This window comes from Anopheles maculipalpis, chromosome 2RL (assembly GCF_943734695.1).
Source record: "Anopheles maculipalpis chromosome 2RL, idAnoMacuDA_375_x, whole genome shotgun sequence".
NCBI classification, from domain to species: Eukaryota; Metazoa; Arthropoda; class Insecta; order Diptera; family Culicidae; genus Anopheles; species Anopheles maculipalpis.
Genome location: NC_064871.1, coordinates 737654 through 765234, shown reverse-complemented (window position 1 = coordinate 765234; position 27581 = coordinate 737654). Strand labels below are relative to the sequence as shown.

Genomic DNA, 27581 nt, shown 5'->3' with positions numbered 1-27581 from the left:
TCGAACGAACACACAAATTTACCGTCGGAACTCTTCCAACCTTGCCGCCTGGTTCGGCAGCAACGTAGAACCCTCCCCATGCCACTGTAGCCCATCATTTTGGAAGGTAATAGCAAACTGGTGTTAACCGATTCGCAAAACTTCCGCAGCAACATCGATTGCCGAAAGCAGCATCATAGTGACGACGACCACAACCAGCACCGGTTCTCTAAACTGTCTCACACCGTTAAAGCGCTACGGATCGAGCTACAAACGCAGCGCAGTAACAGTAAACCAATTCACGGAGAACGGCAGTCTCAGCAACGCAAGGAACGAAGGAAAAAGAATCGCACACGTTCGAACGTGGTACTGACAGGTGAAAAGTTCGAAGATCCTGATCCATATCAGCTAGCCGTGCGTAAAACTAACTATGGCAAGCGCAAGGAGAAGCTAAACTTTGTCGGCGAACAGTTTCGCGATCCGGATCCGTACGGTTTGGCCATACGCAAAACGAGCAGTACGAGTAGCTGCACTAGTGATCGTGAGGTTTCCTACCAGTATCGCACCCAGCTGGCCGAAACCCATCCGGCCACCGTATACACACCATTCGATTACATAAACCGTGAAAAGTGTATCGCCGAAATGCCTGAAGAAGATACGAAATCAGATCGTTTGAATGTGTCGTGGAAGAAGCAACCGGAACCAGTGCAACCAGCTGAAGGTCGTAAATCTCTGCTCGCTCAGGCCTGTGCTGTTGGTGTAAAAAATGTGCTACTACTCGGGTATGGGATGACGCTGGGTTTTCCGACGATTGTGATCCCCGCTATACAGGGTGGCGATGGCCGTGAACCTGCGCTCGAGAGGGACGTAATACTGAGCCGAGAACAAATTTCTTGGCTGAGTTCCATCAACTTGATCTGTGTTCCGTTGGGCAGCATTTTCTCCGGCATGCTTGCCCAACCAATCGGTAGACGGCGAGCAATGCAGGTATATATTGCGGGGCGGGAACAGTTCGTGCTCCTAACACTCTTAACACAAGTTTTCCCACGCAGCTTATCAACATACCCATTTTCATCGCCTGGATGTTGTTCCATTACGCCAGCGATGTAACGTACCTTTACTTGGGTCTTGCGCTGGCTGGTCTCAGTGGCGGACTCGGCGAAGCTCCGGTGTTAACCTACGTTGCGGAAATTACTCAACCACGTTATCGAGGCATGCTAGCCGCTACGGGTTCAACCTGTGTCATCTTGGGCGTCTTGCTCGAATTCCTTATGGGCAGTTTTATGAAATGGCGCACAGTCGCATTGGTTAGTGCCGTGGTACCGGTACTGGCTGCTTTATTACTCTTTTTCATACCGGAAAGTCCCGTTTGGCTAGCAAGCAAAGCTCGTCTCGAAGAATCCAAGGCGGCACTTGCTTGGCTACGCGGATGGACCTCGAAGGAGCAGGTGAGTAATGGCGGAGAGCACCTTCGTGATTGAACGGAAACTACGGCTAATAAGCTTACGTCACCACCGTACCCCACCTTAGGTTGAAGTAGAATTTATGGAAATCGAGCGTCAAATGGCTAAAGACGCGGAACTGCAGAAGGACTTCACGATTGTCGACAAGGCGCGGCTCTACACGCAGCGTGCATTCCTGCAACCATTCGGTATCATCCTGCTGTGCTTCTTTATCGGTCACTTTTCCGGTATGACGACACTGCAAACGTACGCCGTCCAGGTAGGTGGCCTTGGTTACATTTTTTAGCATATTTCTTCCGTTAACCTCCAGCTCTGACAACGTATCCTATATCGTGTTGGCATTTTCAATTAGATCTTTCACACGTTGAAAGCCCCTATCAACAAATACTACGCGACGTGTTTGCTCGGTCTGACCGAGCTTGTCGGCACACTATTCTGTGTGTTTCTAGTGCACCGCACTGGTAAGCGACCTTTGGTGTTTACCTCCACTATTGGATGCGCCGTCTGTTTTTTTGGAGCCGCCAGTTATGCCTACTTCGTGAACGACATCCCGGGTGCAGCCGTTCAGAACGTGGTAGCAAATGTATCCTCCATCAAAGCGGACATCGCAGTCATTCCCTTGCAAACGAAGGAAGTTATTGCGGAGTGGCATCGCAACAGCTCCGAGCTGCAATCGCTCAATTTTACGCACGTTGAGATGCAGCTTGGCAACAGAAGCGCACTGGATCGGTTCGAGAGCCGTAATAGCTCGTTAGAAGGCATAGTATATGCCGCACAAAGCTTCACTAATTACTACCTCAACGATAGTCTAAACGAACCGATCAATATCACGATCAGCTACGGAGAGTACGTGAAATCCGCTATACCAAGAGAGGTGTTTGTACCACTACCGCACGTGAACAAGAATAAGTTCGTCTGGGTACCACTGACCCTGCTGCTTGGCAGCGCCTTTTTAACGCACATCGGCATTCGCTTGATACCGTGGATACTGATCGGAGAGCTCTTTGCTCCCAACGTACGTAGCGGTGGTTCAGGCCTTGCGGGAGGTATCGCATACATCTTTGGTTTCATTGCCAATAAAACGTTCCTAAAAATGTTAGCAGTCTTCACTCTGCCGGGAACATTTTGGATCTACTCACTGGTAACGATCGTCGGAGCCATGATTCTTTACAAAGTGCTTCCTGAAACGGAGGGCAAATCGCTTCAGGAAATCGAAACATACTTTCTCTCGCCAAGTGAACGGTCCGCTAGAATCGATCAGGAAGCACCGGCCCCACCCCGACCTGGACCTAAGATTTCCACCGGCAGCCTACAGACCATCCCGCCACCGATTCCACCGAAACCCTACCCGTTAAAGGACGATATTGATCGGGCGAGACGAATTTCTCTGGTGCCTCGTCAAATGTCCCAATCTTCCCGTAATACGACTGTATCCGACTTTTCGAGGGCATCATTTAATTCCCAGCACTCACACAACCATTCCGAAATGAGTCGCAATTCTTCCTGGACCTCTTACACGTTGGAAGACAATCGCCAGGATCAGCCCCATCCACAAGTGTTTCGTAAAATATCCGAAACACTTCCGGATACGATTGTCACACCGCCACCACACCATACGGCGATGCAGTTACCAGCAACCGCTCCCAAACCTCCCTTGTCCAGAAACAAATCCGCCAATGCTATCCCCGTTAACGATCCTGTCGCTCTTCCAACTCGTAAGATATCTTGCGGGAAACAATCGATCCTCAATGCTACTAACGATTTGAAGCTTCCAATACACAAAATTCAACCCATGAATCGGCCGGTTCGTGCTCGGGCAAAAAGACCTCCACCGTCTCATCAGTTCGATTTCCAAAGCTGTGAAAGCAATAGAAAGTTTGAAGAATACCTACTCCGTTGTCAAGATAAAAGTGACGGCACCCAACTGGCACCGAAGCGTCCAATGCGTCACATAACCAGCGCACACGATCTGGAAGCACTCGAAAAAGACCGTCTTCGCGACGCAGCGATAGTTCCTTCCACTAATGGTGGAATGTTGACGGATCGGAAAATGTTCAACAGTACCACCAAATTGACCTCCTTGTCCGCGTACGCGATGGATGACTATGGAGTGGACCAAATTGGACGAGCAAGCAGTGGTCTGGACAATGCGGTGTTTCATTTAAGTTCGAGCGATGAATCAACCGACATGTAAAAGTTAATAAAACAGATACTTTGTGAGTTGTTTGCTTGTTCGTACACCGGTTATTAAATTAAATTAAATTTCCACTTTAGCTATCATGCCGAAGCGTCATACATAAACCAACTACTAGATTCTTTCATTTGTCGACCGAAAAAACTGAACCGTGCTTGCAAGCGATACTTTAAACAATCCTAATCACATTACATCGTTTTACATTTATTGCTTATTCGTACTCACACAGGTGACCACACCTGGGACACTTGGAGTTGTTGGCAAACCATTGCTTCAAATGTTCTAGGTGGCCTCCATGCGAACATCCCTGACACCAGGCGTACAGTCCACGGACAACCCCATTGCAAACACTGCACTTTGAACTTTGGGCGGACTTGCAGCGTGAACAGTACCATCCCATCGCACTTACCAGTTGCTTCGAGCATTGGCCACAGCTCGTGTACATTGTCGTGGATTGTTGATTCATCTCCAGCACAGATCGGATCCAGCTAATGTTAATCACCTGCGTTGCTTCGTTCCACAGCTGATGTCGGTGCAGAAGCTCGATGTACGACAGCAGCCAGTTCTCTTGGAGACTTTCGTCGATCTGCAAACTGTGCCTTCGCTCACCGAGAGCCATGAGAATGCAGGACGACGTCTGGACATCGCCAATCTCTGTTTGCAACGTTAAACACTCGGCCAGCACCTGGTGCGGTTCCCAAATGGGTGGTGTTGGGTTGTGATCGGAAATTTTCAGGAACGACGGAGCCGGATTCGGCGGCGGTGAAGTTTCCTGCGACTTTTCCGCCATCAGATGCTTTCGGGGATGCGTTTGATGTAGTTCGTGGGCATTCATTAGATTTGAACTTGGAAAAGTGTAATCTTTCACCAGATCGTGCGGACCAGTGTAAAGAAATCCATCCCGGAAGCCTTTAATACAATCGACCGAATCGAACGTAAGCTCTGTTTCACCAAAAACGAAGTCACACTTGTCCGGTTCTATATCCACCGACAGTAGCTGCCCCATACCATGGGCTTCATTGGCGTTATTGTTGTTAGCAAACTCATTGTAATCGTCAGTGCTGACGTTGCTTACGTTATTCGTAATGCCCGCTGCGGGATGACCACCGCTACCCATTGTTCGGTCTTCACTTCTTCCAGTGCTGGATTGGTTAGAAATTTGAGCCATCAAGCGACTACCAGCATTCTGTATTGTGCCCGAATTGCGCTGTTCCAGCTTTATGCTAGCGGTGGAGCTGTAGGCGTACAGTTGCGATATGAAGTTCCACAGAAAACTGACGTTGGTTTTGCCATACTTTTTCGCTATAGCCGCATTATGGCTACAAACCTCCGATAGAGAGGCTCCGGTAAGCATGTACTCTTTGGCGCACCCTTTCAGTGCCAAGTAATCCTTCAGAAGTGAAGTTTTGGTAACGTCCTTCGCATTCATGTTGATAGTTTTGGTAGAAAAGTTGGAAAGATTCGATTTTGCCAGGTGAAACTGATCGGCTGACGGGGACGTTTTTTGCCGCGAACCCAATAATGCGGTACCTTGGCTAAGTAAACTCGATGGAGGAGGGGGAGGAATTAGCTTCATCTCGTAGGCGTACAGCAAATCACCCTTGTAGTTGAAGTTGGCTCCCTGCGGATTCGCTTTCATTGCAGGACGGGTGGCGTCTTTAAACACGTGCTTAAATATTGTCGAGTCCTTGCTGGTGGACAGCAGCACGTGCCGATCGTTACCCTTGAACGCTATGCCCGTCGTAACGTTTGAATGCTCGTTAAAGGAAGCGTACGGTATATAGGGTCGGCGAAGATCCCAGATGTAGATACTATTGTCCACCACCAGCGCACAGCTTGCAATGTGATACATTTTATCCGGACGCCATCGAATCCTACCGACGACCGCGATCGTATGTATGGTATACTCAAGTGAAACGTTTTTCGCCGTCTCAAGTGACGTGTTTTTGGGGTTAGTGTTCCACACCTTGATCTGCTTGTCGCGACTACCCGTGGCCAACCATGGCTGATTCGGATGCCAATCGCACGTGTAAATTGGCCCACTGTGTGCAGTGAATTGGGCCGTGCATCGATCGTTCCTGCGAATGTCCCATAGCTGCACGGTACCATTCTCGGAAACGGCCGCAAACGTGTTGGGTGTATGTGGACTAAACTTTACATCACGTACGCTTTCTGAGTTGCTAAAGTAAGTATTTATGGCCGATTTATCCGTCCGTAGGTCAAAACATTTGATAGTTCCGTCCTGCGATCCCGAAATCAAAAGATTTGCCTCCGTTCCGTGGAACGCAACCGAATGAGCCGTCCGCTCGTGCTCGTTGTACACTAGCAGTTGTTTTTGACGACCGAACTTGGACAAGTCCCAGACGGAAACGACGCCGTTCGTGGCAGCGGTAGCGAGGATGTTTGAGTCCAGTGCACTCCAGGCGACATCATTCGACGAGTAACTTAGGTTTTGGTTTTTACCGCCACGCATATTACATACCTCCGTGAATCCATCGTTTTCAATCGAAAAAACCTTCAGCACTGGGAAAAGCACAAGAATCTTTACTAATGTTTTCGGGGTACGTTTTCCACGAAAGCTTTCATACTCACAGCTTCTGCCAGCCACAGCAATTTGCGTACATTCGCGATTTAACGCAAGGGCGTTGGCGTGCCCATCTTGGCAAATGCGAATGGAGCATGTTTTAACATCCCCCATGTTTGTACGACCAACCGCGAACGGAAAAACAGCGTAATCAAGCCTAGCAGATAAGGAAAAGGAAAATCTTCTCACCGCACGATTTGTTATTATTTATTTCCTTTGACACGATGTCACTTTTTGGCAGTTGACAGATAAATGCGCCTTTTCATCTGTCATGTCCTGCGTAAATCGACATGGTTTGTTTTTGCATCGGTTTTGCATGAGCCAGTTGCATTTACCGGAAAGTTCAACACACGCAGCTGGTAGTACAATGGAAAATGAGGAGGAGGATTACTTGTTTGCCAAAAGATTGCAGCAACAGTTCGACCAAGAAACCCTCGAAATAAGCTCCGGCGAGGAAGATGTGTTTATTGTCGATTACGTTGAACGGGATCATAAATTGGCAGAGCGTCTTCAAGCTCAGTACAAAGCCGAAGCCGTGGAGCTGTTCTCCGATAGCGATGACGATGTTATTTTAGAAGCCAGCGAGACAACCGCGAGCGCAAGTGGAAGTCTTCAGAGAGCAAACACGCCATTGCCTGGAAGTGTAAATAATGATGGATCCTCAGCAGATCGTAAACCATGCAAGTCAGAAGTAAATTACCAGGTAGTCCAATATATCATACACCATTCTAACGAATCGTATTTTCCAGACCAAAGATCTCAACACCAACGAGTATTTCATAGAAGAGCTACAAGTTTATGTGGATCCCGAGAACAATTTCGAATGGAAATTTGTTGACGTACTCCCGAACGTCGAGGCTATATTCGCCAAATTCGACGCACAGTTTTTCCAGTCTCGATTCAAGAAGAAAAAAATTTTCATCGTTTGGTCCGATAGCTTGGGGAGTTCCTGTACCAACCGAAACTTCAACGATGACGAGGGTAGATATACGATTGCCCTGAATGGGCCGCTGCTTGCGTTACGGCCCCGCATCGAAATCATCAGTATTGTTCTGGTAAGTTGTAAGGGATGCTTGTTCTGATTGACCAAAATTTGACTAGGTTTTTTGATTTTAGCATGAAATGATTCACGCACTGCTTAAAATGGAGGGCATACAAGAACCCAACAGTGGACACGGTGGAAATTTTCGTAAAATTATGACATTTTTGAACAGCACGTTGCAAACGAGCATTTCCTTTAATCACAAGCTAAATAATACCGATACCACGTGCAGGAGTCAGTGGTATCGGTGCACGGGCATTTGCCACAACTACCAGCCCTTCCATGGAATTGTACGCTCGATTGATGGCCCTCCAGGTCTGCAAAATGAATGGTGGAAAGAGCACGCCAACAGTTGTGGAGGAACGTTTTACAAAATGTACGAAATGAGCAAGCTAGTTTGCGGTAAAATAGCGACACGTTACGCCGTCAATGTAAAGTACATGCTGCCGAAGCGAGAAAATATTCGGTGCCGATTCAAATCAACATTGCCTGTACAGGAATCGATTGATCTTACCTCTAACACACCAAGGGTGAACTTTTGTACCATTCTCGATACAGTTAATGTAGATGCGGAAGATTCGGCTGATACTTCCTCAAACACAGCAACGGCGGATACATTCATTAGGCAGTTTGATCGATCAATTGCTTTCACTCGAGATGCGTGCGAAATGATGTGTCCTATATGCCAGGATCGCATCAAGCGAAAGTTGTTCAGCAATCACATTGATGGCTGCAAAGGATTTGTGCGAGTTGTGCAGTGGAAAAAGTCAGCTACCGGCACGATCGTACAAAATGGATTGCGGGAACTCAAATCTACCTCAGGAGTAGAAGCTCACTCAAGTGCAGTACGAAGGTCACACACTTTGTCCGATTCATCCGCACCTTCGGCGTCAACATTCGTCACCTATCAACAGGCCAAGCGAAAGCGTTTCGCGTAGAAAGAATGGTTTCGCACCCTGGATAAAAATGCAAATGGGACCAGGGTAAAAACGGTAAATGGTCAGATGTATTATAATTATATTTTTTTTATCTCAATCCACGGCAAATTAACTTGTTATTGCCGTACATTCTTTGAAAATAAATTACAGCTCGAAGCATCATATCCATCAGCATTTTTTTTTATCACTGAAACATGTTCTGGTGATGGTTTGATAAAAAAAAAATAAACAAATTCAGCTGTTTACCACTGTTTGGCAACACGGCCATGCAATGGTGACAGAAGCTCGTTGTGCCGTATTCGACTGTGGTTACGTGTTTTGTTTTTACTTCTCTTTCTACAATTAAATTGGACTGGCATTGTGAGCCAGTTTCGAAATTATTTTCGACATGCATTTATGAAAGCGGCTCTCAGTTTCCATGAGCAAATATCGCAATATACGATAATCGCAGTTCACCTGTATGTACCTGGTAAACTGTACGTTTAACTACGAGCTAATCGATCGCTATGCAGCCTGCTGTCACATTTGGTTTTCAGTCCAAATTTTCACAGCAAGGAAAAGTTGCAAAATGGCTGCTGCTCACTCCGGAGGTGTTGAGTGGGCTGCGATTTTAAAGCCTTTTCTTTCATCATCAAGTGAAAATATCAGCAAAACCGATGTGCTAAACTTGATAAAAACCATCATCCAAAAGTAAGTACATGTTTTCATTTTTTTCTGCTGTGTAGAATCGGTGCAATTTCCAGATGAAAATTTGTCATCAAGTTTTACCCTTCGAATGCGTCACTTACTACGCCATTATCTTTTAATTTTATTTATTATGATTTTCCTTTCCAGTGAAAATGAAATCCTCGAGCACGATGCAGCGTACAAGCAGTTTTTCGACAATTTTGTCGTGCTGGCTGCCGAGAACATCACTAATCAGGTCACTTCATGTACGTATGAAAAGGCAACATTCATGCCCATATCGCAGAGCACTCTTTGACGGCCATACTGTATCGATTTTTTCTCCAACTCTACGTGGTTGTTGTTTTCTTCGCTACGTTTTTGTTGTTGCTTTCGAGTGCAACTTTGCACTGGCAACGTTACTCATCGTGGGGAACATTTTTTCGATGCAAACTGATAAATACATATATATATACGTTTTATCTATACCCTCCAGTGTCGCAAACGCAACTTCAACAGTTTACGGAAGCTGCTTCAATATTGATACGTTACATAATTCTACATTTGGATACAACTTCACCATGCAAACCGAGCATTCTGTTGATGGCCCTAAAGATCCTTTGCGAGGGGAAAAGGTCGAACGAAAACCAACCCAATACGACCAGTTCCGCCTCGTCGATCATATCCGTGTCTGGAATGAAGTACTTAAAGTATCCAGAGATTCCCGGAAACAAACCAGCGTCAGTTAGCGCCGCGAGTTCGAGCAGCGGTGGTGCCTCAACCGCTGGCACAGGTGACAAAGAAAGTCCCAAAACGGAGATGAAGCGTTCACGGTCGGATTTGTCGACGGTAATTTTACAGCAGCTCACAACTCCGTTGTGTAGCTGGGCCGTCACTTTTGCCGCACTCAGTGAAGAACAAATCGATTGTACGGTAAGTAAAACTGTAATCATTTTTCACATCATAGTAGGGCTTGGGAGGTGTTACCATAGCGAAATTGGGTTTCACTCGACAGGAGCGAATGCAGTTCCACACCTAGCAGAATCACAGCATAAGCTGGTACAATACTAACTTTAAGGAATCAATTAAGTTACATACTCTAACCTTCTAAATGTTTTTTTTTTTTTAATTTAAAATTAATAATGACGGTCCAATGCCGTATTGTCAACACCGCTTGTGTTGAATAAATTTTTATAATCATACTGATAAGGCATTTCCTCCTTATTCTTTGCCTTATCCCGGGCATTCTCGGTTACCTTCTAAATGTATGTTTTACTGAAAATGAAATTTTTATGTTACATATCTTCTAATGTTACATTTTTCAGGATTTGTTCGTCAAGCAGAATCTACAATGCATGAACGCCATCAATGCGGGAGAGTCACTTCTTAAATGGTGTACGACGGCTTTGGGGACGCTCACCAAATACCGTTTCAAGTACGAAGAATGCACCATGCTTGGTCGTCCACTGTATCTACCGGTTACGACAACTGAAGCGAATGCGATAAAAAATATTTTCAATTTAATAGAGTCCGATATAACAAATTTGCAACTGGCGATATCACTTCCTCTCCTGGAACCGCTAACTCCGAAGAAAATCACTCTGCTTTCGCAGTGTGCCATGTCAGCACTGTACTGTTGTGTGCTTACATCGACCGCAGTGAGCGTTATTACGATGGCATCTGCTGGATCACAGAAAACTGCTTCCTCCGGCCAATTACAGCAATCACAGGGCCAAACCGCAGGTTCGCAAGCGCAAAAGGAAAACGACGAAGAGGAAGATTTCGCGCGAACCATCGTGGACAAGGGGTTGGAAATATTTACCAAAATTGGAAATCTGCTCAAAACGTCAACTCGCACTCACATTTATCAAAATCATATGTGTATGGGTGCGTGGTTACTGATATCCGGAATTCAAGGTACGATGGGTGCATCGGGAAACACCAGCGGACTGCAGCAGATGGTGCCCATATCGGCGAAAACATCGGAAGAAAGTTTGAAGGGACGCAGCCCTCTCAAAACTCTTGACGTACCGCAAATGGCATCGGCCCAAGCATCACCAGCGTTACGCGTGAATTTGTTCAAAGTCCAGCAAGGATTTGGCGTACTGAATGCGGCCATTGCTCGCCACAGTATCACGCTCATGACAGAGTTGATCGATGATCTAAAGATAGACTCTCGTACCGACGAGGAAGAGTACAGCAGCATCGAATCGGCCGGATTCGATATCCTTGGACAGTACACATCGATTCAACGCGTGGTACGTGTACTAAACAGTGCCACATTGCAACAGCTGTTCACATTCCTTGCCACCGTTTCGTACCGTAAGGCATGCACGCTTCGTCGTATTAACACCAAAAACACCAACGACGGTGAACCGATGAGCTACAGCGATTCGACCACATACTTCAACGATACGTTTTCCTGTTCGGAGGAAAGCGAACCGGAGGAGGAGGACAGTGACAGCTATCTTGGGCTTTGGTTTAAAGAAACACTTTCTCCCGACATGAATGAAGAAATGACAGATTCACAGGAGCAGGAGAATAAGGATGATAAAGGTCGTCACGGAACGAATTTGGTGCCAGCGAAAGATGAGCCCCACGAGTATCTTAATCTGGCATCACTGATATTTAACTTCTTCGACGTTTCGCTTGGTGGAAGTCACCTTTACTTGAACCGTTACGTGAAGACAGGTCTAAGCGAACAGCAAATGGTACTGTTGGCTAACATCCTGCGCGATCTCGACCGAGATTCGGCTCGCGGAGAAACGGATATACCTGGATGTATGCAGTGGCAAAATTCTATGGTGAAATTCTCCGGAGCCGTCGGACGATATCTACACAATCTGATATCAAACTCGCTGTTGAATGAATCGCTGCAGTCAGCCCTGCTTTTGCATTTGGGAGTATCACCCTGGACACAGGATGCAAACGTTTGGCCACTGCAGGTTTATTCACGTACACTTGCTGTACTAGTGCAAATTCTCCTGCTTAAACCATCGCAGGAGAAAGAGGCAGCGTGTCTTTCCGTGTGGCATCGTCTTGTGAACACGATTGTGGAAGGCATTTGCTCCACCCAAACAATACCAAACGAATCCGAGATAGAGGATTTAAACGTGGAACATGCACAACTGCTCCTGTTTCTGTTTCATTCTCTCAATCTGATGCAAAAGAAATCGATACTGCTGCTAACAGCTGGTGGTGTCATACGCTGCTCGGAAGTATGTCGCAGTGTTACTCCCGATAAGCCACTGAGAGATCATCAGATCATGCTGCTATCCCGATTGCTTTTGTTCTTGGAATATCTCATGAAACATCTATACAACCCTCCGAACGTTTTGCTTGAACAGGTGCGTTGGAATCTTTTCAGCGTCTTTACGCTCGATAGTGAACAAAAATTGGCCGATTTGGTGAACTACAAGACGAAAATGATGTCTTTCTGCCGCAAGGACATAGAGGACAAGCATCGTAAGCTAGCGAACGAGTTTAGTGTCGGCGGCGTAAAACCCAAGTTCTACTCCCTAACTACCGTCGAATCGAAGGTGCAGCAAGAGTTCAAGCTCGACGGATTGGCTTGGAACTTTATTCTTTGCACCCCAGACAAACTGAAATATCCGTGGCTAATTGATGCATTGATTGATATTCTGGGCATAACGGACATGTGTCTTGCACGCATCCCCTTCCAGACACTGTGTGCTGTGCATTATTGCTTCAGTCTTAGCTGGAAGTTGTTGCTCGGTTTGCCACCGTCCACTCAGCACGTGGAAGCACTGATGCAGGAAAAGAATCCAAATTTGCACTCATTGCTGTGGTCCATCCGATGCTTGCATCCAATAACTCATTCGCATTATCTGATTGTGAACAGTCTCGTCAAACAGGTAAGTTTGCTTGCTATCATTGTATTGCATTCGATGTTCTAATAGCTTTTTTTTATCTACGCCAGGGTATGTATACGCAGTCCGCGGAAGCTATGTGGGTGCGGCTTACCGAGCACGTGTCAGATGTAAAGTACAGCTTGAAAATGACGCTTTTGGGACTGGAATCGTTTGCGAAGAGTTTTTTGCCGGATCAACCAAGACTGTCGAGAATTATTCTGCTGGATAGTCTAATGTCACACCTGTTTGCCGTCTGTTGGGCTGAAAAGGAGGGTGTTAATGTGAAAGCAGCCAAAACCGGTAGTAATACGGCCACATCATCTACGACAACTAGTGTCTCCGCAACAAGCACTGCACCGTCGACTGTGTTGACCAGCGACAGCAATACTGCCGGAGTAAGTTCTACAATCGTACCGGGAGGAGCTGGAAGTATTGGTGCGTCAGGCGCCTCTACCAACACAACCCTGCCCGATGGTTCGCCGTGCATTATTTCGGCAGAGGTCTCTCGTGCAGATTTGACCAAAAACATAATGCATGCTTTGCTGGACGTACTGGAAATAGTTCGTGAATCAACCTAGTAAGAATCGATAGCACTACTACCTCTCATGGCTGGTACATTACAAAGATTTTTTTCCTCGTTTCAGCAAAACTATGTTTCAGAATTTGAGTGGTCAAATACCGTCGTGTTTGATTGAGCCGTTAATTGCTATTGCGGGCACAAAGAACTCATTTTGTTCAGACCTAGCGCAGCAGCTTGTCGGTTGTATCACAGGTCACGATAAGGACGTTATAGCTGTCGAGTGGCGCAAGAGCTTGAGCACGCTGACCGAAGAAAACTTCATCAGTGGATCGTTTCCGGTGGAGTTGCACACTCTGACGGTGATCGAAGCACACCTGACGGAGATATCTAAACATCTGTCGTACTCCATTCTGCTATCCCTAAAGAACGCTCTCAAATCGGCTGTCAATCTAATATACTACATGCTCCCGAACTACGACGACATCAAGTTAGACGAGCGTTTGAAGGAAATACTGATCCCGATGGTGTTCGATTTGCGGGCAGAATATTTACACGGGCCGATCAACAAATGCTTGGAGTCGCTGCTGGGTGGAGATAGCAACTGCGAAGCTTATCAGCTAGCTGCGTTCTCGAACATCATCAAACACAGCTATCAATTTCTCATCGAGTACACCGACCTCTGTGCTACAGGCTGTGCAACAAATATCGATGAATCAGTCCTCTGCAGTATTCTCAAGTACTGGGAATCGATGTTGGAGAAATCGAACGGATTACGCGCAATGCGTGACTTTTTCTACGAGTCTAAATCGGGAAATCTGGTGCAAATTTTGCTCTCCTTCACAGGCACCAACATTTCCCAGGCATACTCCACACGAGTGCTCCAGTTCTTCGAGAAACTGTTCCAGGCAGCCGAAAAGCTCGACGCACCGTTCGACGAGGAAGAACTGTGTGCTTGCATTGCGGAGCTAGCCGTAACTGACAGTGCACGTTTGAAGAGTTGGCTGAGTCATATTTTGCTTGGACCAGGAGGAATCACTCTAACGCCAAACGCGTCCAACAACTCGAGCAATGTACCAACTCCGACGAACATGGCAACAGTATCGGCAATCCCAAGCATCACTGACCAACTGGTCGGATCAGCAACCGCAGCAGGCGGAGTAGAAGGAACCGGTTTGTCTGAAAACAATACCACAGCTGCAAATGCGCCAATCACAACCGAGGGCGAGCAACAGGACGTTATAGACATTGAATACGAATGCATAAAAAGAGGAACATTGGACCGTAACGGCAAGCTGCTTCAGTCACTCGTGAAATACATTGTTGCTGAGAATCGTATTTCCTCCTCTGTATCGGAAGCCCTATTTCAGGCATTAATACAAATTGGTCACAACCTGCTCTCACCAACTCAGGAAGCGATTGATTTTTCCGATCTTCTGCAAGTAATGATCACCCTGGCCGATGCTGGTAAAGGTCGTGGCCATGCATTACTCTTTGCAGCTGCTATCGATTGGCTGGATGTTTGTCGAGCGCAAGTACTGGACGCTGGAAAGGGCGGATCTAGCGAATGGAGAGCAGCTATCCAGCTCGATAACGTTACCGCCATTCTGATGTACATGAGCGATTTGCTTATCGGGCTTGGTGCCAAAGGTAGCAGAGTGATGAATCCATCTTGGGACGAAGAATCGCTACTTGATGCGGATGACATTTTGGAGGAGCTTGGCGGTGAAGAGGACGACAGTACGATCGACGATTCGGACGAGGACAGTCTCGGCAATAAGTTGTGTACCTTCTCCATTACACAAAAGGACTTCATGAACCAGCACTGGTACTACTGTCATTCGTGTAAAATGGTTGATGGTGTTGGCGTATGCTCTGTGTGTGCGAGAGTTTGCCATAAAAATCATGACATCAGTTATGCGAAATATGGTAACTTCTTCTGCGATTGTGGTGCTAAGGAGGATGGTTCATGCCAGGCACTAAGTCGTCGCAGCAACTCTGGACATGCGGAGGATTCAATCTTAGGTTCGTCATCCGCTTCAATTTTACCGCGTTCCAATGATACTGACAGTGTGCTGCTTGCTAGCAGCTTGATGAGGCGACGACACCCGGCTAGTCCTTCGCACGAAGGTGCCACTACGAGCCGTGCCGCTCAAGGACAAGTTTCCGAGAAGGAGCAACAATTGGCAAAAATAATAGAAACATCACGCGAAGCCTTGAACAACCCTGGCCAATGGAAAACGGTCATTCGTTGCATTCTCGTGTTCTTCAACTCGCTAATGCCTACGATCAAAGAACATTGTGCAGAATATTCTCCTGTAGGATGTTATTGGCGCGCTAAGAATGCGCTCGAGCGTCTGCATCGTCCGGAGAAGTCGTATGTCTTGAGCGATGACATCATGATCGCTACGCTCGGCTCTCAAGAAGGTGCGTTCGAAAATGTTCGGATGAATTATTCTGGGGAACAGGGTCAAACGATCAAACAGCTGCTGTCAACGTATCTGGTGCGTCGCGTTGCACTGTGCTGTCTCGCGTCCCCACATGGTAAACGGCAGCAATTAGCTATCTCACACGAGAAAGGAAAAGTAACAATCCTGCAGCTATCGGCGCTTCTAAAGCAAGCAGACGCGGCCAAACGTAAACTAACTCTTACAAAACTTGCATCGGCGCCGGTCCCATGTACCGTACTGTCGCTCGCATCGAATCCAGCAAACGAAGATTATCTAGCCGTGTGCGGCCTGAAAGAATGTCACATACTTACATTCAACAGCACGGGTACCGCAAACGAACATATCGTGCTGACGCCGCAGCTGGATACGGGCAACTTCATTAAGCGTGCCATCTGGCTGCCATCTTCGCAGACCAAACTGGCGCTAGTTACGGCCGATTTTGTGAAAATCTACGATCTGGCTGAGGATAGCTATAGTCCACAGTACTATTTCCTAGTGCCAAGCGGCAAGATACGTGATTGTACGTTTGTTTACGAGCAGGAGGGCACATACTACATGCTCATAATGTCCTCATTGGGATACATCTACACGCAACCGCTTAGCGACGAGAGCTTGGCAAAGCATGGTCCCTTTTACGTGACAAGCACTCTAGAGCTTGATCATCCTCTGATAACCGACGACAACGGGCAGATATTGGCAGGAGGCGTTTCGATCTATTACTCTCACGTCCTGCAGCTACTATTCTTCAGCTATGCCGCCGGGCGCAATTTTATGGCGCCGTTAACTAACGTTAATGATGGTGTAAAGTGTGTCATCAACCTGGTTTGTAATCCTAGTTCCAAGTTGCTGTCGAAGTCGACGACACAACCGCTTTGCCAGTGGACAGAAATCCCCGGCCATCCTGGTTTGGTCTGCGCAATGATGCAGAGTCTCAACAATCCCGTCATCTTCATGATCAGACCGGACGGATACATGGCGCAGGAGATAAAGGCACAGAATGCAAAAGCGAAAATAATGGATATGGTCGCTATACGACACAGCGTTTCGGGTGTGGAGAAAACAACACTAATTTTGCTTTGCGAAGACGGCAGTTTGAGAATTTATGCTGCCCATCCAGAGAACACAGGTTACTGGTTATCCCCAGAAGTGCAACCTGTTGGACATCAGCAAACGTTCGGTTGGTATGGAACTGGCGGAAGCATGTATGGCAAATCGGCACGGAAATCGAAAAAAATGGGAAAACAATCGGCCCAATCTGCCGCTTCGGCGACCACTGGAAAAGGAGGAACAGGGTCTACGCCTAGTTTTCCGATCGATTTCTTTGAACACTGTACGTTAATGAATGAGGTAGAATATGGTGGAAACGATTTACTGCAAATTTACAATACACAACACTTGAAGCATCGCCTCAACTCTACCGGATTGTATGTGACATCAACGAAAGCCAACGGCTTTACGCTGGAAGTGTCCAATAATGATCCAAATATGGTTATTACCGGTAAGTAAAATAATAAAAACAAATTAATTTTAAATATTCCTACTTCATACCTTTATACTGTATTTTTGATGTCTCTAAATCGTTTTTGGCGCAGGTGTACGTATACAAATCGGATCTCAGGACGTCACTAAAGCACCGCAGCGTGTTACCATCTTGGGACGATCGGTAACTACCGTAGCTACGAGAGCCCGGTGGTTTGATATTCCTTTAACCAGAGAAGAAAGCCTACAGAGTGACAAGAAACTGAGCATTCACTTTGGAGCTTCTTTAGATGCCGAACAAATAACGATACTGGACAGCATCAAAATATACGGAAAAACTAAGGATGTGTTCGGTTGGCCGGAAGAAACAGAAGATGCGACTGGGGGACCAACAGCGAACGGCGGTGCTCCCGGAAGCAATGGGCAGACGGCATTAGCAAACGGAAATGCTGGTAATGATGGAGGTTCCAATGATGAAAATGATGCAGGATCCATGTATATGACTTCGTTAGATCGCATGCTTTCGAGTATGCTGCACGTGCTGGACAGTGGCATATCGTTGCTGGGCGGTCCAAATTGTGATGATAACTATCGTCAAACTGCTATCGATGTAGCCACAAATCTGATCCTTTTCCCTACCGTAAATGTAGTTCAACAGGATGCACGGAATGTGCTAATGACATGTCACGCTAGCAAAACGGCTTACCATTCATACAAAGATAAGGAAATACTCACCGATATCCATCGGCAGCTGAAGAAAATGTATGAATCGACCGAGAGTGGTGACATCGATCCGGAAGCTTTTTATCGGGCTGTCTTGATGATGCGCAGTATCGCTATTCAGCGGCCGCATGCGATGGCAAAGATCTGTGCCGAACAGCAGATGGACATTTTGTCACTGATGATGATCCTCATGAAAGAACTGTACCGCATAACACCAGCCTATGAAGAACCAATCGCTATCGTTAAGCGAGGGCTTTGCCACGTGGAAGCAGTGATTTACTCTCTGGTGGAAATTGTTTACGCCTTTGCTTTGGCCGACAGCGACCAGGTGGAGCGAATGGCCAAACTATTCGTCCGTTTGCTGCTCGACCCGGCACCAATCATAAGTCACAGCGCTAAGCTAGCAATGATTCGTTTGTTGCGACCGAAGGTCAAACGTCGTAAGGTGGTGTTGATCGAAAGTCCTCCTGTCTGTTCCACTCCTACACCCTCCACATCTGGCACTACAACGACTTCGACCGGTGCGGTGCAATCAACTTCATCAGCTGTTTCAGTAGGTTCGACATCATCAGGGGCCGCTGGTCCTTCAACTTCCTCCGGGAGTGTATCGGCGGGCAATGAAGATTTCGTTGTAGTAGCTGCAGCTGCGGCTGCTGCCGCTGGAATGCAGGAGGTGGACGCAATAGAATCCCTCGGACTGGAACCAAGTGCTGGAAATCAGGCGCTTGCATCACTAGAGGCACTGCTGGGCGTTGGTTTTCCCCACTTGCTAGAGACACCGGATGCGGACGATGATACCATTATGGAGATAGCAATCGCACTCAGTCTCCAAGATAACGAAGCCGATCTACAACTTTTACAGCAGAGTATCGCAAATTATCAGGGTAGAAATAGGAACCCGGCTGCCCAAAGCCTGGCGGCAGCCATTGCTGGCGGGTCTTCATTTAACGTCGAATCAAACGCTTCGGGTGGCGGCTCAGATGATGATGAAATTTCCAACGTAGCCACCGAAGGGTCGACGCTGAGGACGTCACCGGCCGGAGAACACGCTGGCAGTGGTAGTGGTGGATCCGAGAGTGGATGTAGTGGTGTTGAAAGCATCGGTGGAACTTCCGGTCGTAGTTCAACGTACGAAGAGCAGCCGAATCCTTCGCCACCGCGCACCTCCGTAGTCGATCAAATGGCTTCACAGCCGCCAGGAACCACGACAGCAGCAACAACACACCCTTCTGCTGTGGAAGCCGATTCGTCAGATGTAAATGGGGAAAGTGCAAACAAACTGCACGTGTTGCGATACTCGATACTGAACCATCTGGTGGATAACTTTTCTGCTCTGGACACGGTAAACGGTTCCCAGTGTATACCTTTCATGCAGGTGATCCTGATGCTTACCTCTGATTTAGACGGTACCCAAGAACCAGATCAGCAAGTTTTGGCCCGATTGCTGCAAGCATTGATCGATCGACTTGAAATTTCATCCACAAAGATTTACCAGATGGCAAACAGAACAGCAAAAACGGAAGTGCAACTTGTCATATTGCGGCTGATTGGTGTGTTGATGGGCAAAGTCAAATCGAAGTCATCTTCATCCTCTTCTGCCAACACGGCTTCATCGGCTGCAACCTCAAGCGGCGAAAAATCAGCTGCCAACCAAACGGCAATGGACAATGCAACCTTTTTGGCCCAAAATACTGCGAATGCGCTAATGAAAAATAATGCTATTCCGTATTGTCTAATGATAATGGAATCCTTTTTGCCACATTGGAAAAACTCCAGCGCATCGTCAATGGACGAGCTGGCTTCTCCGGCAACGGGTACCAACGCGGCCAATGCCAATGCTTCAATGAATGCTCCCACATCCAGTGTCGGATCGTCGAGTGCGGCGTCAAATAACACCGGACCGGTAATAACAGCACCAGGTGGTGCTCCATCGAACGTTCTGTTGAAACCAACACTGTACGGAATAATACCCGATATGCAACCGTTCTTTGCCCGTCCTTTCCCTAAAGGATCTAGCGATGTGTTTGAGTTGTATTCGCAGGTGCTTACCGAGATGGCAGTTCGATTGCCGTATCAAATACTGAAACTATCTTCCGGACATCCGTCCTCACAGGAATGGAACCACTCACTGTGCGAGTACATGACGACTACACTGTGCGAGTACATGATGTACATGCAGTCGCCCGTTTTACGTCGCCAGGTGCGCAAACTGTTGCTGTACATATGTGGCAGCAAGGAAAAGTACCGTCAGCTGCGTGATCTTCACTCACTCGACACCCACATGAAGGCGGTAAAAAAATGCTGCGAGGCAAGTTGTTCGCAAGCTGCGTCCGCTTCGTCGCTGGCAAGTGGAGCTCACTCGACGATTCTCAGTTATGATGCGCTGGTTGAACTGACGGAACATTTCCGTGCGTGCCAAGAGATTGCATCCATTCGCACCGGGAACTGGCAAAAATTCTGCGTGCGTAATTCGGACATACTGTCGTCATTGTTGAACATTAGCACCTACCAGCTAGAGGAAGGTGTTTCAACGATTATACTGCAACTCCTTCAATCAGCTATATGCAACAACACTGCTTCCCAAGGCCAGCAAGCAAAACCATCGTCCTCCTCCACATCATCATCATCCGGTGTGACGGTAGATCCACAAATGAAGGTGTCGGTCATCGTGAAAGATCGGAAAGATCGCGACAAATCGGAAGAATCGGACACTATGACATCACAGTCAGAATCGAAGTTTGATGCAGCCCAATGTGTAGCCCTAGTGGCTCAAATCTTCGTCCAGATCAGTACTGCTAGCATGAGCAAATTCATACGCAGCTTCCTGCTCGAAACGAACTCAACATCGATTCGTTGGCAAGCTCACAGTCTGGTGTACGCGTTTTACGAAAACAGTAGCGACACGCACAAAGAAACGCTGCTCCAATGTCTGTGGGGGTTGTGGCCATTGTTACCAGCGTACGGTAAGCGTACCGCGCAGTTTGTGGACTTGCTCGGCTTTCTAACGCTAAATACACGTTCGCTGATTGACAAGCTGCCGGACTACACAGCACAGGCCGTTTCAGTGCTAAGGCAGCAGAATGAGCTACTCTCCAAGCACCCGAACGCTCCCATCTACACAGCACTGGGACAGGTGTTGGAACTTGAAGGGTTCTATCTGGAATCGGAACCGTGCCTCGTCTGCAACAATCCGGAACTTCCATTTTCCAACATCAAACTGTCCACCATTAAGGTGGATTCGAAATTTACCACCACCACTACGATCGTGAAGCTCGTGCAAAGCCACACAATCTCTAAGATAGTGCTACGCATCGCTGATCTTAAGCGTGCCAAGATGGTGCGTACTATTAACATCTACTACAACAATCGCACGGTGCAGGCAGTGGTGGAGCTTAAGAATCGCCCGCTAATGTGGCACAAGGCTCGCAAAGTGACGCTGCAGTCCGGTCAGACGGATGTAAAGATCGACTTTTCGCTCCCGATAACGGCATGCAATTTAATGATCGAGTATGCCGACTTTTACGAAACCGTCAGCGGATCGAGCGAAAGCTTACAGTGTCCTCGGTGCAGTGCAGTGGTCCCAGCGAACCCGGGTGTATGTGGTAATTGTGGTGAGAATGTGTTCCAGTGCCACAAATGTCGCGCCATCAACTACGATGAGAAGGATCCGTTCCTGTGCCATTCGTGTGGATTCTGCAAGTATGCCAAGTTCGACTACAGCATTTACGGTCGGGCGTGTTGTGCAGTGGATCCAATCGAATCGGCCGAAGATAGGACGAAAACTGTGCAAACGATTCACACCTCGCTGGAAAAGGCGGACCGCTCGTACAAGTCGCTACAGAATAATAAGCAGATTTTGGAGCTGCTGGTTCAAAAGGTGTCAGAGCACAAGCTCGATCGTACGCTAGATGAAACGATCGTTGGAGTCTCGGTGATTGGTGGAGCTGGCGGGGCGTCCCAGGTCAATAAGGTAATACAGCTGCTGGCCCAGAAGTATTGCGTCGAATCAAAAACTACGTTTGAAGACCTAAGCAAAATAATTCAAAAAGTGCAAGCATGTCGCAAGGAGTTGGTAGCATACGATCGTAGTCAAATGGATGGACCCCTACCTTCGGCAGGTACCATGTCGGCAAGCTTCGCCTCCGGCACAGGAACATCATCCCGAGTAGGAACGGTTGCACTGAACAAATGCTACGGTTGTGCTCTTGCATCCACCGAACAGTGTCTGACGTTGTTGCGCGCCATGGCGTCCAACATGGCGTGTAGAGTTGGACTGTGCAGCCAAGGATTAGTGCAGGAGCTTGCAGTGAATAATTTGCGTCGCGGTACTCACCAACTGCAGGACGAAGTACGCCATTTGCTATGTTTGTTGACGCGCGATCTGCCGGATGCCACCAGTGCGCTCTGTCAACTCCTGCAAGACCGCGTCAAGATGGCGTTGTCGGGCACGGTTCCACTAGCAACGTTGGATTCGGCTGTTCGGCACGAAATGGCTTTGCTGGAGGCGATGACCAGTCAGGACGATAGTTGTTGGGAAACGAAGTTGCGAACCGTCATCGAACTGTTCCTGCAGGCTTCGCGTGATGCTCGCGGTCCAGCCACCGCTGTCATTCATCCTTGTTTGCGTATTGTGCAATCGCTCATCTGTCCACCGCCGATACTCGCAACGACAATCTCGACCGCTGGTAAACTCCACGGTAAAGAGCAAACTGGAAGCACTCTGCAAGATCTGTGCACAGTACAACCTATCGAAGGGATTAGCGTCAGCTATGAGAAGTGGATCGCCGGCGACGCAAACCATTCGTTCGCTGCTTGGAAAGCCCGTATGCCTCCTGCTGCAGGAGTTACCAACCGGCGTACAATGAGCGAAGGAACATCGATTGCTGCGACCACGGCAGTAACATCATCTACGCCACCAATCGGAGCGGGTTTCCGTACAGCCCTAGAACACAGACGTGCTACCGTGCGTAATGCGTATCTATTGGAAAAGTACGCAAAACGCTGGCGGCAAAGGGCGCTAGCCAAGGGTGTCGCATCGATTCCAGTCGAGCTACAGGCAGCCTGGTTGCAACCCATTCTCTTCAACACCAATTCGCGACTCGGACGGCAATTGGCCTGTGCTCTGATAACATCACTTAGTCGCACAAACGAACGCAAACGGGAGCTTCTCGATCTGCTCACCAACTTTCTGCGTTATGTCGGCGAAAGTGGCGAAGCTAGTGCCGAATTTTTGGCTCTGTATCGTATGCTAGCGGATGAAACGCCCTGGCGACAATATCTTGCGTTGAAGGGCGTTCTAACGCTGCTCGTGCAGCTGGTGACGGTAGAGATTGAAAAGATCCACTGTCTTGAAGAAACGACCCTTTCAACGGACCTGGCTCAAGGCTACGCATTGCGGCAGCTGGTGGAGCTGATGGCACTGTTTCTGGAAAATCCACAAATACGTAAAGCGTACAAGGGGAAATTGCTGGGACCAGTTCTGCAAGGTTATCTCGATCTTCGCAAGCTGATTGTACAACGAACGCGTCTAATCGATGATGCGCAAGAGAAGCTGCTCGAAATGCTGGAAGAAATGACGACAGGCACGGAAGAAGAAACGGCTGCATTTATGGCCGTTTGCATCGACACGGTGCGCCGAACGCCGACGACGGACGTAAAAACGCCGGTCTTCATGTTTGAGCGATTGTGCTCCATCATCCATCCGGAGGAGAACGATGTCGGCGAGTTTTTCCTCACGCTAGAGAAAGATCCGCAGCAGGAAGACTACTTACAGGGTCGAATGTTGGGCAATCCGTACCCTTCGCATGAAGCCGGGCTCGGTCCGCTGATGCGCGATGTTAAAAACAAAATCTGTATCGACTGCGAGCTGGTCGCGCTGTTGGATGACGATAATGGTATGGAATTGTTGGTACACAACAAAATTATCAGTCTCGATCTGCCGGTCAAAGAGGTGTATAAGAAGATATGGCTACAGGAAGGCGGAGAGCGCGACAGCATGAGGATTGTGTATCGGATGCGAGGTTTGTTGGGCGATGCGACTGAAGAGTTTATCGAAACACTGAATGCAAAGAGCCAGGAAGAGGTAGACAACGAACAGCTGTACCGTATGGCGAACGTGTTGGCCGACTGTGGAGGACTGAAGGTGATGCTGGAGCGCATTGGCAGCTTGCAGAACGTGTCCAAATCGCGCACCCTGCTACAGGTGTTGCTAAAGTTGTTCCTGCTGAGCGTGAAGGTTTTGCGCTGCCAGGAGGTACTGTGCCAGCCGGAGCTGGGTGCCATCAACACGCTGCTGAAGGTGTTGCAGTTGTGTCTGCAGAGCAGCGAGAGCGACACGCAGCAGTCTGCAGTAACAGAGCAGCTTTTGGAGATCATGGAAACGATTCTTTCCAAAGCGGCTTCCGACACTCTTGACACCTTTTTGCAGTTTTCGCTCACGTTCGGAGGGCCGGAGTACGTCCAAGCGCTGCTTTCGTGCACTAACTGCTCCAACGTTCGTTGCAATCCTTCAGTATTGCGCCATCTAATCCGTGTACTGGCAGCTCTGGTTTACGGAAACGACATTAAAATGGCGCTTTTATGCGAACACTTCCGTTCCGTGCTTGATTTCGATCGATTCGATGCGGAACGCAGCGCTGAGGAGGAATTCAAAATGGAACTGTTCTGCGTGCTGACCACCGGCATCGAGCACAATTCCATCGGCGGAACGCTCAAGGATTACATCATGAGCTTAGAAATCGTTGAGAAAGCGCTCAACTACATAAAATCCCATGCTCCATGTGTGAAACCGACACTGCTACGCACGGACTCGGACGAGCTGAAGGAATTCATATCCCGTGCTTCACTCAAATACATTCTTCGCTTCCTCACCGGCCTGGCGACAAAGCACGAAGCGACGCAACTGGCAGTCGCTCAGGACATCATACCGATCATTCACCGACTGGAGCAGGTATCGAGTGACGAGCACGTAGGATCGCTAGCAGAAAATCTCCTGGAAGCACTGTGCACCGAACCGACCACGGCCAAACGTGTGCAGGAGGTGCGAGATTTCACGCGCGCCGAGAAAAAGCGGCTGGCAATGGCGACCCGCGAAAAGCAGCTGGATGCGCTAGGCATGCGCACAAACGAAAAGGGCCAGGTAACGGCGAAAGGTTCCATCCTGTCGCAGATCGAGAAGCTGCGCGAAGAGACGGGTCTGGCGTGCTTTATCTGTCGCGAAGGGTACGCCTGCCAACCGAACAAGGTGCTCGGCATCTACACCTTCACCAAGCGCGCCAACGTGGAGGAGTACGAGATGAAGCAGAAGAAAACAATCGGCTACACGACGGTGACGCACTTCAACGTGGTGCACGTTGACTGTCACATGAACGCTATCCGATTGGCCCGGTCGCGCGATGAATGGGAGAGTGCCTCACTGCAGAATGCAAACACACGCTGCAACGGGTTACTTCCCTTGTGGGGCCCGGATGTAAGCGAATCTTCGTTCTCGTCGTCGATGGCGCGACACAACAATTACATGCAAGAATGCACACAACGGTGCGAAATCACGTTCGCCAGCTCGATGCACGATCTAAAGCTGCTGTTGTGGCGCTTTGCACAGGAGAAAAGCTTCCACGAAGATGCCGGAGGCGGCGGTCCCCAGTCTAACATGCATCTGGTAGCGTACCTGCTGTTCTACGGACTGTACACGCTACTCTCGTCCCGTTCGTATTCGCGTGAAGAGATGATACTCAGTGGCTTCATTGCCCACAAACCTTCAGAACGCTGGCTGGAGTGTGCGTACGAGGCGGAAGGTCCGCTGTATCTGCTCACCATGTCCTTGGCTTTGCATACGCCCGAACTATGGTCACGCCACAAGCTGGTACATTTACAGCGACTGATTGCGATTGCCCAGGTTCGCCACGTCAGCCCGAACTCGGTCTGCAAGTTCCTGGCTCCGGTTGATAAACATCCAAAGAATTACACCATTTACAAGCCGTACCTAATGTTTTGGGGATTGATAGATTTGATCTATCGTAACTTTTTCCGCACCGTTGGTACACCGAAGGATGAGGACTGGCCGATCTCGCTGTTCAACTACATCCGGCGCAATGACGAGTCGTTGCTCAAAACGGCTGACACCACGTTGCAAACTTTTACCGAAGAATATTTGCCTTGCGCTTCATTTGGCGAATTTTGCGATGTGGCAGGTAAGAGCTAGCGCATTTTATTGTTTGCTGTAGTAAAACGTGTAGTTTGCTAATATTTTTCCATCTGCCAATCGAACAGGTCTGCTTGGAGACATCGAGATTCCAGATGTTTGGATGGACGAGCTGCTAAAAGCGTTACCTGCGCCGGGCGGATCACAAGCGTCGGGAGCGAGTTCAGCAGCAGCTGGTCCAAGTGGTGGAACAGGTTCTGGAGCGACTGCCGGATCTAGCAGCACTACAGAATAAGAAGCCCGCTGCTTACTTGGCACGCGTTAAACGAATTCAAATCATGCTATGCGAAATTCTTGTTGTAAGTGGCACATGCACTACTACTTTCTTATAACCTCCGAGTATATGAGCGATGGAACGGGTGGTTTCGTATTTATCTTGGAAATTTAAAACAATATTAATCCTTATAAAATATATAAGATATTTTGTCATTCAATGGTGTTATATGAAATAAACGTATCAATATAGTTGCAATCAAACTGTGATTGGAGTTGACACATTCTTCCAAGCTCATCCTTTTGTTAAAATTATGTATCAATAGGCTGACGAAGTTGATGGAAAAACTGACCATGGGTTTTTTTTAAGAAAGACAAGAATTTATTTTACTTTTTTTTCTTCAGTTTTTGCACGAATACAACTTTACTTCGATGATGAAGGTGTATTTTTTTGCCAAGACATCAAAATACGGGACAAAAAGAGGGCTATCGCAGATGCGACGAAACGTCAACTTTTGGTTTAAAAAACGGAACTGTCCCGTTAAATACGGTACGCGTGATCAGCCAATTCGTCAAGCGCTGATATTATAGGTAAAGAATACGTATACCACGCCACACCTACCGTTCCCACTTCCCATTCAATGCACCCAATATACCAGCAAGTGTAATTAAAGAAGAAAAAGTTAAGAAAATAATTTATTACTATGACGCCATCAATTTTTCATTTTAAAAAAAATGGTACCAAAAAATAGTCCAAAATATGATTATTAACTACTGGTCTTACTCAAGACCACTACATACAGCAGGCTTCTTTAGCAGCATCCTTGTCTTATGCCGGTCTAAGTTTGTAATTAGTATCAATGGTTTTCCCTGCAGGCCACCATCATCCATATTAACGGCTTCGTTACACTACTGCATAGAATGGTTGTCCGTCGAAGCTGTCGTCTCTTCCTTTTCATATTCAAGATACTTCAGAATGTATTATGATGTTGGTTCTCCAATATTGATCATTTGTGGTTCATTCTTACGATTTTCATCCGCCTTTTCTTGTGCTAGTATGGCAACGCGTGCTTGCTTCGTTTGTCTCAACCACTCGTGTACCTTCAGTTTCACCTTAGTATCTGACTCTACCGCAGATTCGGCGCAGTCGGTCGGGATGTAACTTTTCTGGGAAACGTGTGTAATGTAATTGTTCACAAAATGATTGTCGAATCCTTCATTGTTGAGGTATCTTTTATTGTTAAGTGCTGGTAGTTTATCGATT

The 27581-nt window shown here is 47.7% G+C and overlaps 5 protein-coding genes across 6 annotated transcripts in view; 4 read left to right on the top strand and 1 right to left on the bottom strand.

Moving 5' to 3' along the window:
- The window catches only part of LOC126558632 (14-3-3 protein epsilon), a 321858-nt gene that overhangs the window by 276725 nt on the left and 17552 nt on the right, over positions 1–27581 (top strand). The window lies entirely within an intron of this gene.
- LOC126557031 (proton myo-inositol cotransporter-like) lies at positions 115–3636 on the top strand. The gene is made up of 4 exons (XM_050212671.1): positions 115–966; positions 1032–1427; positions 1510–1701; positions 1795–3636. The coding sequence occupies exons 1-4, from the start codon at positions 622–624 to the stop codon at positions 3634–3636; spliced, it is 2775 nt and encodes a 924-aa protein (XP_050068628.1). The 5' UTR covers positions 115–621.
- On the bottom strand, positions 3846–6371 carry LOC126557133 (GATOR complex protein WDR24). The gene is made up of 2 exons (XM_050212804.1): positions 6229–6371; positions 3846–6159 (listed from the first exon to the last, which is right to left on the bottom strand). The coding sequence occupies exons 1-2, from the start codon at positions 6332–6334 to the stop codon at positions 3848–3850; spliced, it is 2418 nt and encodes an 805-aa protein (XP_050068761.1). The 5' UTR covers positions 6335–6371; the 3' UTR covers positions 3846–3847.
- On the top strand, positions 6583–8200 carry LOC126559951 (uncharacterized). Its single transcript, XM_050216111.1, has 3 exons — positions 6583–6911; positions 6970–7275; positions 7337–8200. The coding sequence occupies exons 1-3, from the start codon at positions 6588–6590 to the stop codon at positions 8198–8200; spliced, it is 1494 nt and encodes a 497-aa protein (XP_050072068.1). The 5' UTR covers positions 6583–6587.
- Positions 8730–26339, top strand: LOC126559950 (protein purity of essence). The gene is made up of 8 exons (XM_050216110.1): positions 8730–8890; positions 9035–9132; positions 9360–9796; positions 10189–12738; positions 12804–13312; positions 13380–17200; positions 17295–26093; positions 26173–26339. Exons 1-8 carry the CDS (start codon positions 8769–8771, stop codon positions 26337–26339), a joined length of 16503 nt encoding a protein of 5500 aa, XP_050072067.1. The 5' UTR covers positions 8730–8768.

Excerpts from the sequence above, each read along its gene's own strand:
- LOC126557031 (XM_050212671.1), top strand. The coding sequence starts at position 622 with ATGCCTGAAGAAGATACGAAATCAGATCGTTTGAATGTGTCGTGGAAG. Across the intron at positions 967-1,031 it reads GTAGACGGCGAGCAATGCAG|CTTATCAACATACCCATTTT; the intron begins GTATATATTGCG and ends TTTCCCACGCAG. Across the intron at positions 1,702-1,794 it reads TGCAAACGTACGCCGTCCAG|ATCTTTCACACGTTGAAAGC; the intron begins GTAGGTGGCCTT and ends ATTTTCAATTAG.
- LOC126559950 (XM_050216110.1), top strand. The coding sequence starts at position 8,769 with ATGGCTGCTGCTCACTCCGGAGGTGTTGAGTGGGCTGCGATTTTAAAG. Across the intron at positions 8,891-9,034 it reads ATAAAAACCATCATCCAAAA|TGAAAATGAAATCCTCGAGC; the intron begins GTAAGTACATGT and ends TTTCCTTTCCAG. Across the intron at positions 9,797-10,188 it reads AAGAACAAATCGATTGTACG|GATTTGTTCGTCAAGCAGAA; the intron begins GTAAGTAAAACT and ends TACATTTTTCAG.
- LOC126557133 (XM_050212804.1), bottom strand. The coding sequence starts at position 6,334 with ATGGGGGATGTTAAAACATGCTCCATTCGCATTTGCCAAGATGGGCAC. Across the intron at positions 6,160-6,228 it reads TGCTGTGGCTGGCAGAAGCT|TGCTGAAGGTTTTTTCGATT; the intron begins GTGAGTATGAAA and ends TGCTTTTCCCAG.
- LOC126559951 (XM_050216111.1), top strand. The coding sequence starts at position 6,588 with ATGGAAAATGAGGAGGAGGATTACTTGTTTGCCAAAAGATTGCAGCAA. Across the intron at positions 6,912-6,969 it reads GTAAACCATGCAAGTCAGAA|ACCAAAGATCTCAACACCAA; the intron begins GTAAATTACCAG and ends CGTATTTTCCAG. Across the intron at positions 7,276-7,336 it reads AAATCATCAGTATTGTTCTG|CATGAAATGATTCACGCACT; the intron begins GTAAGTTGTAAG and ends TTTTGATTTTAG.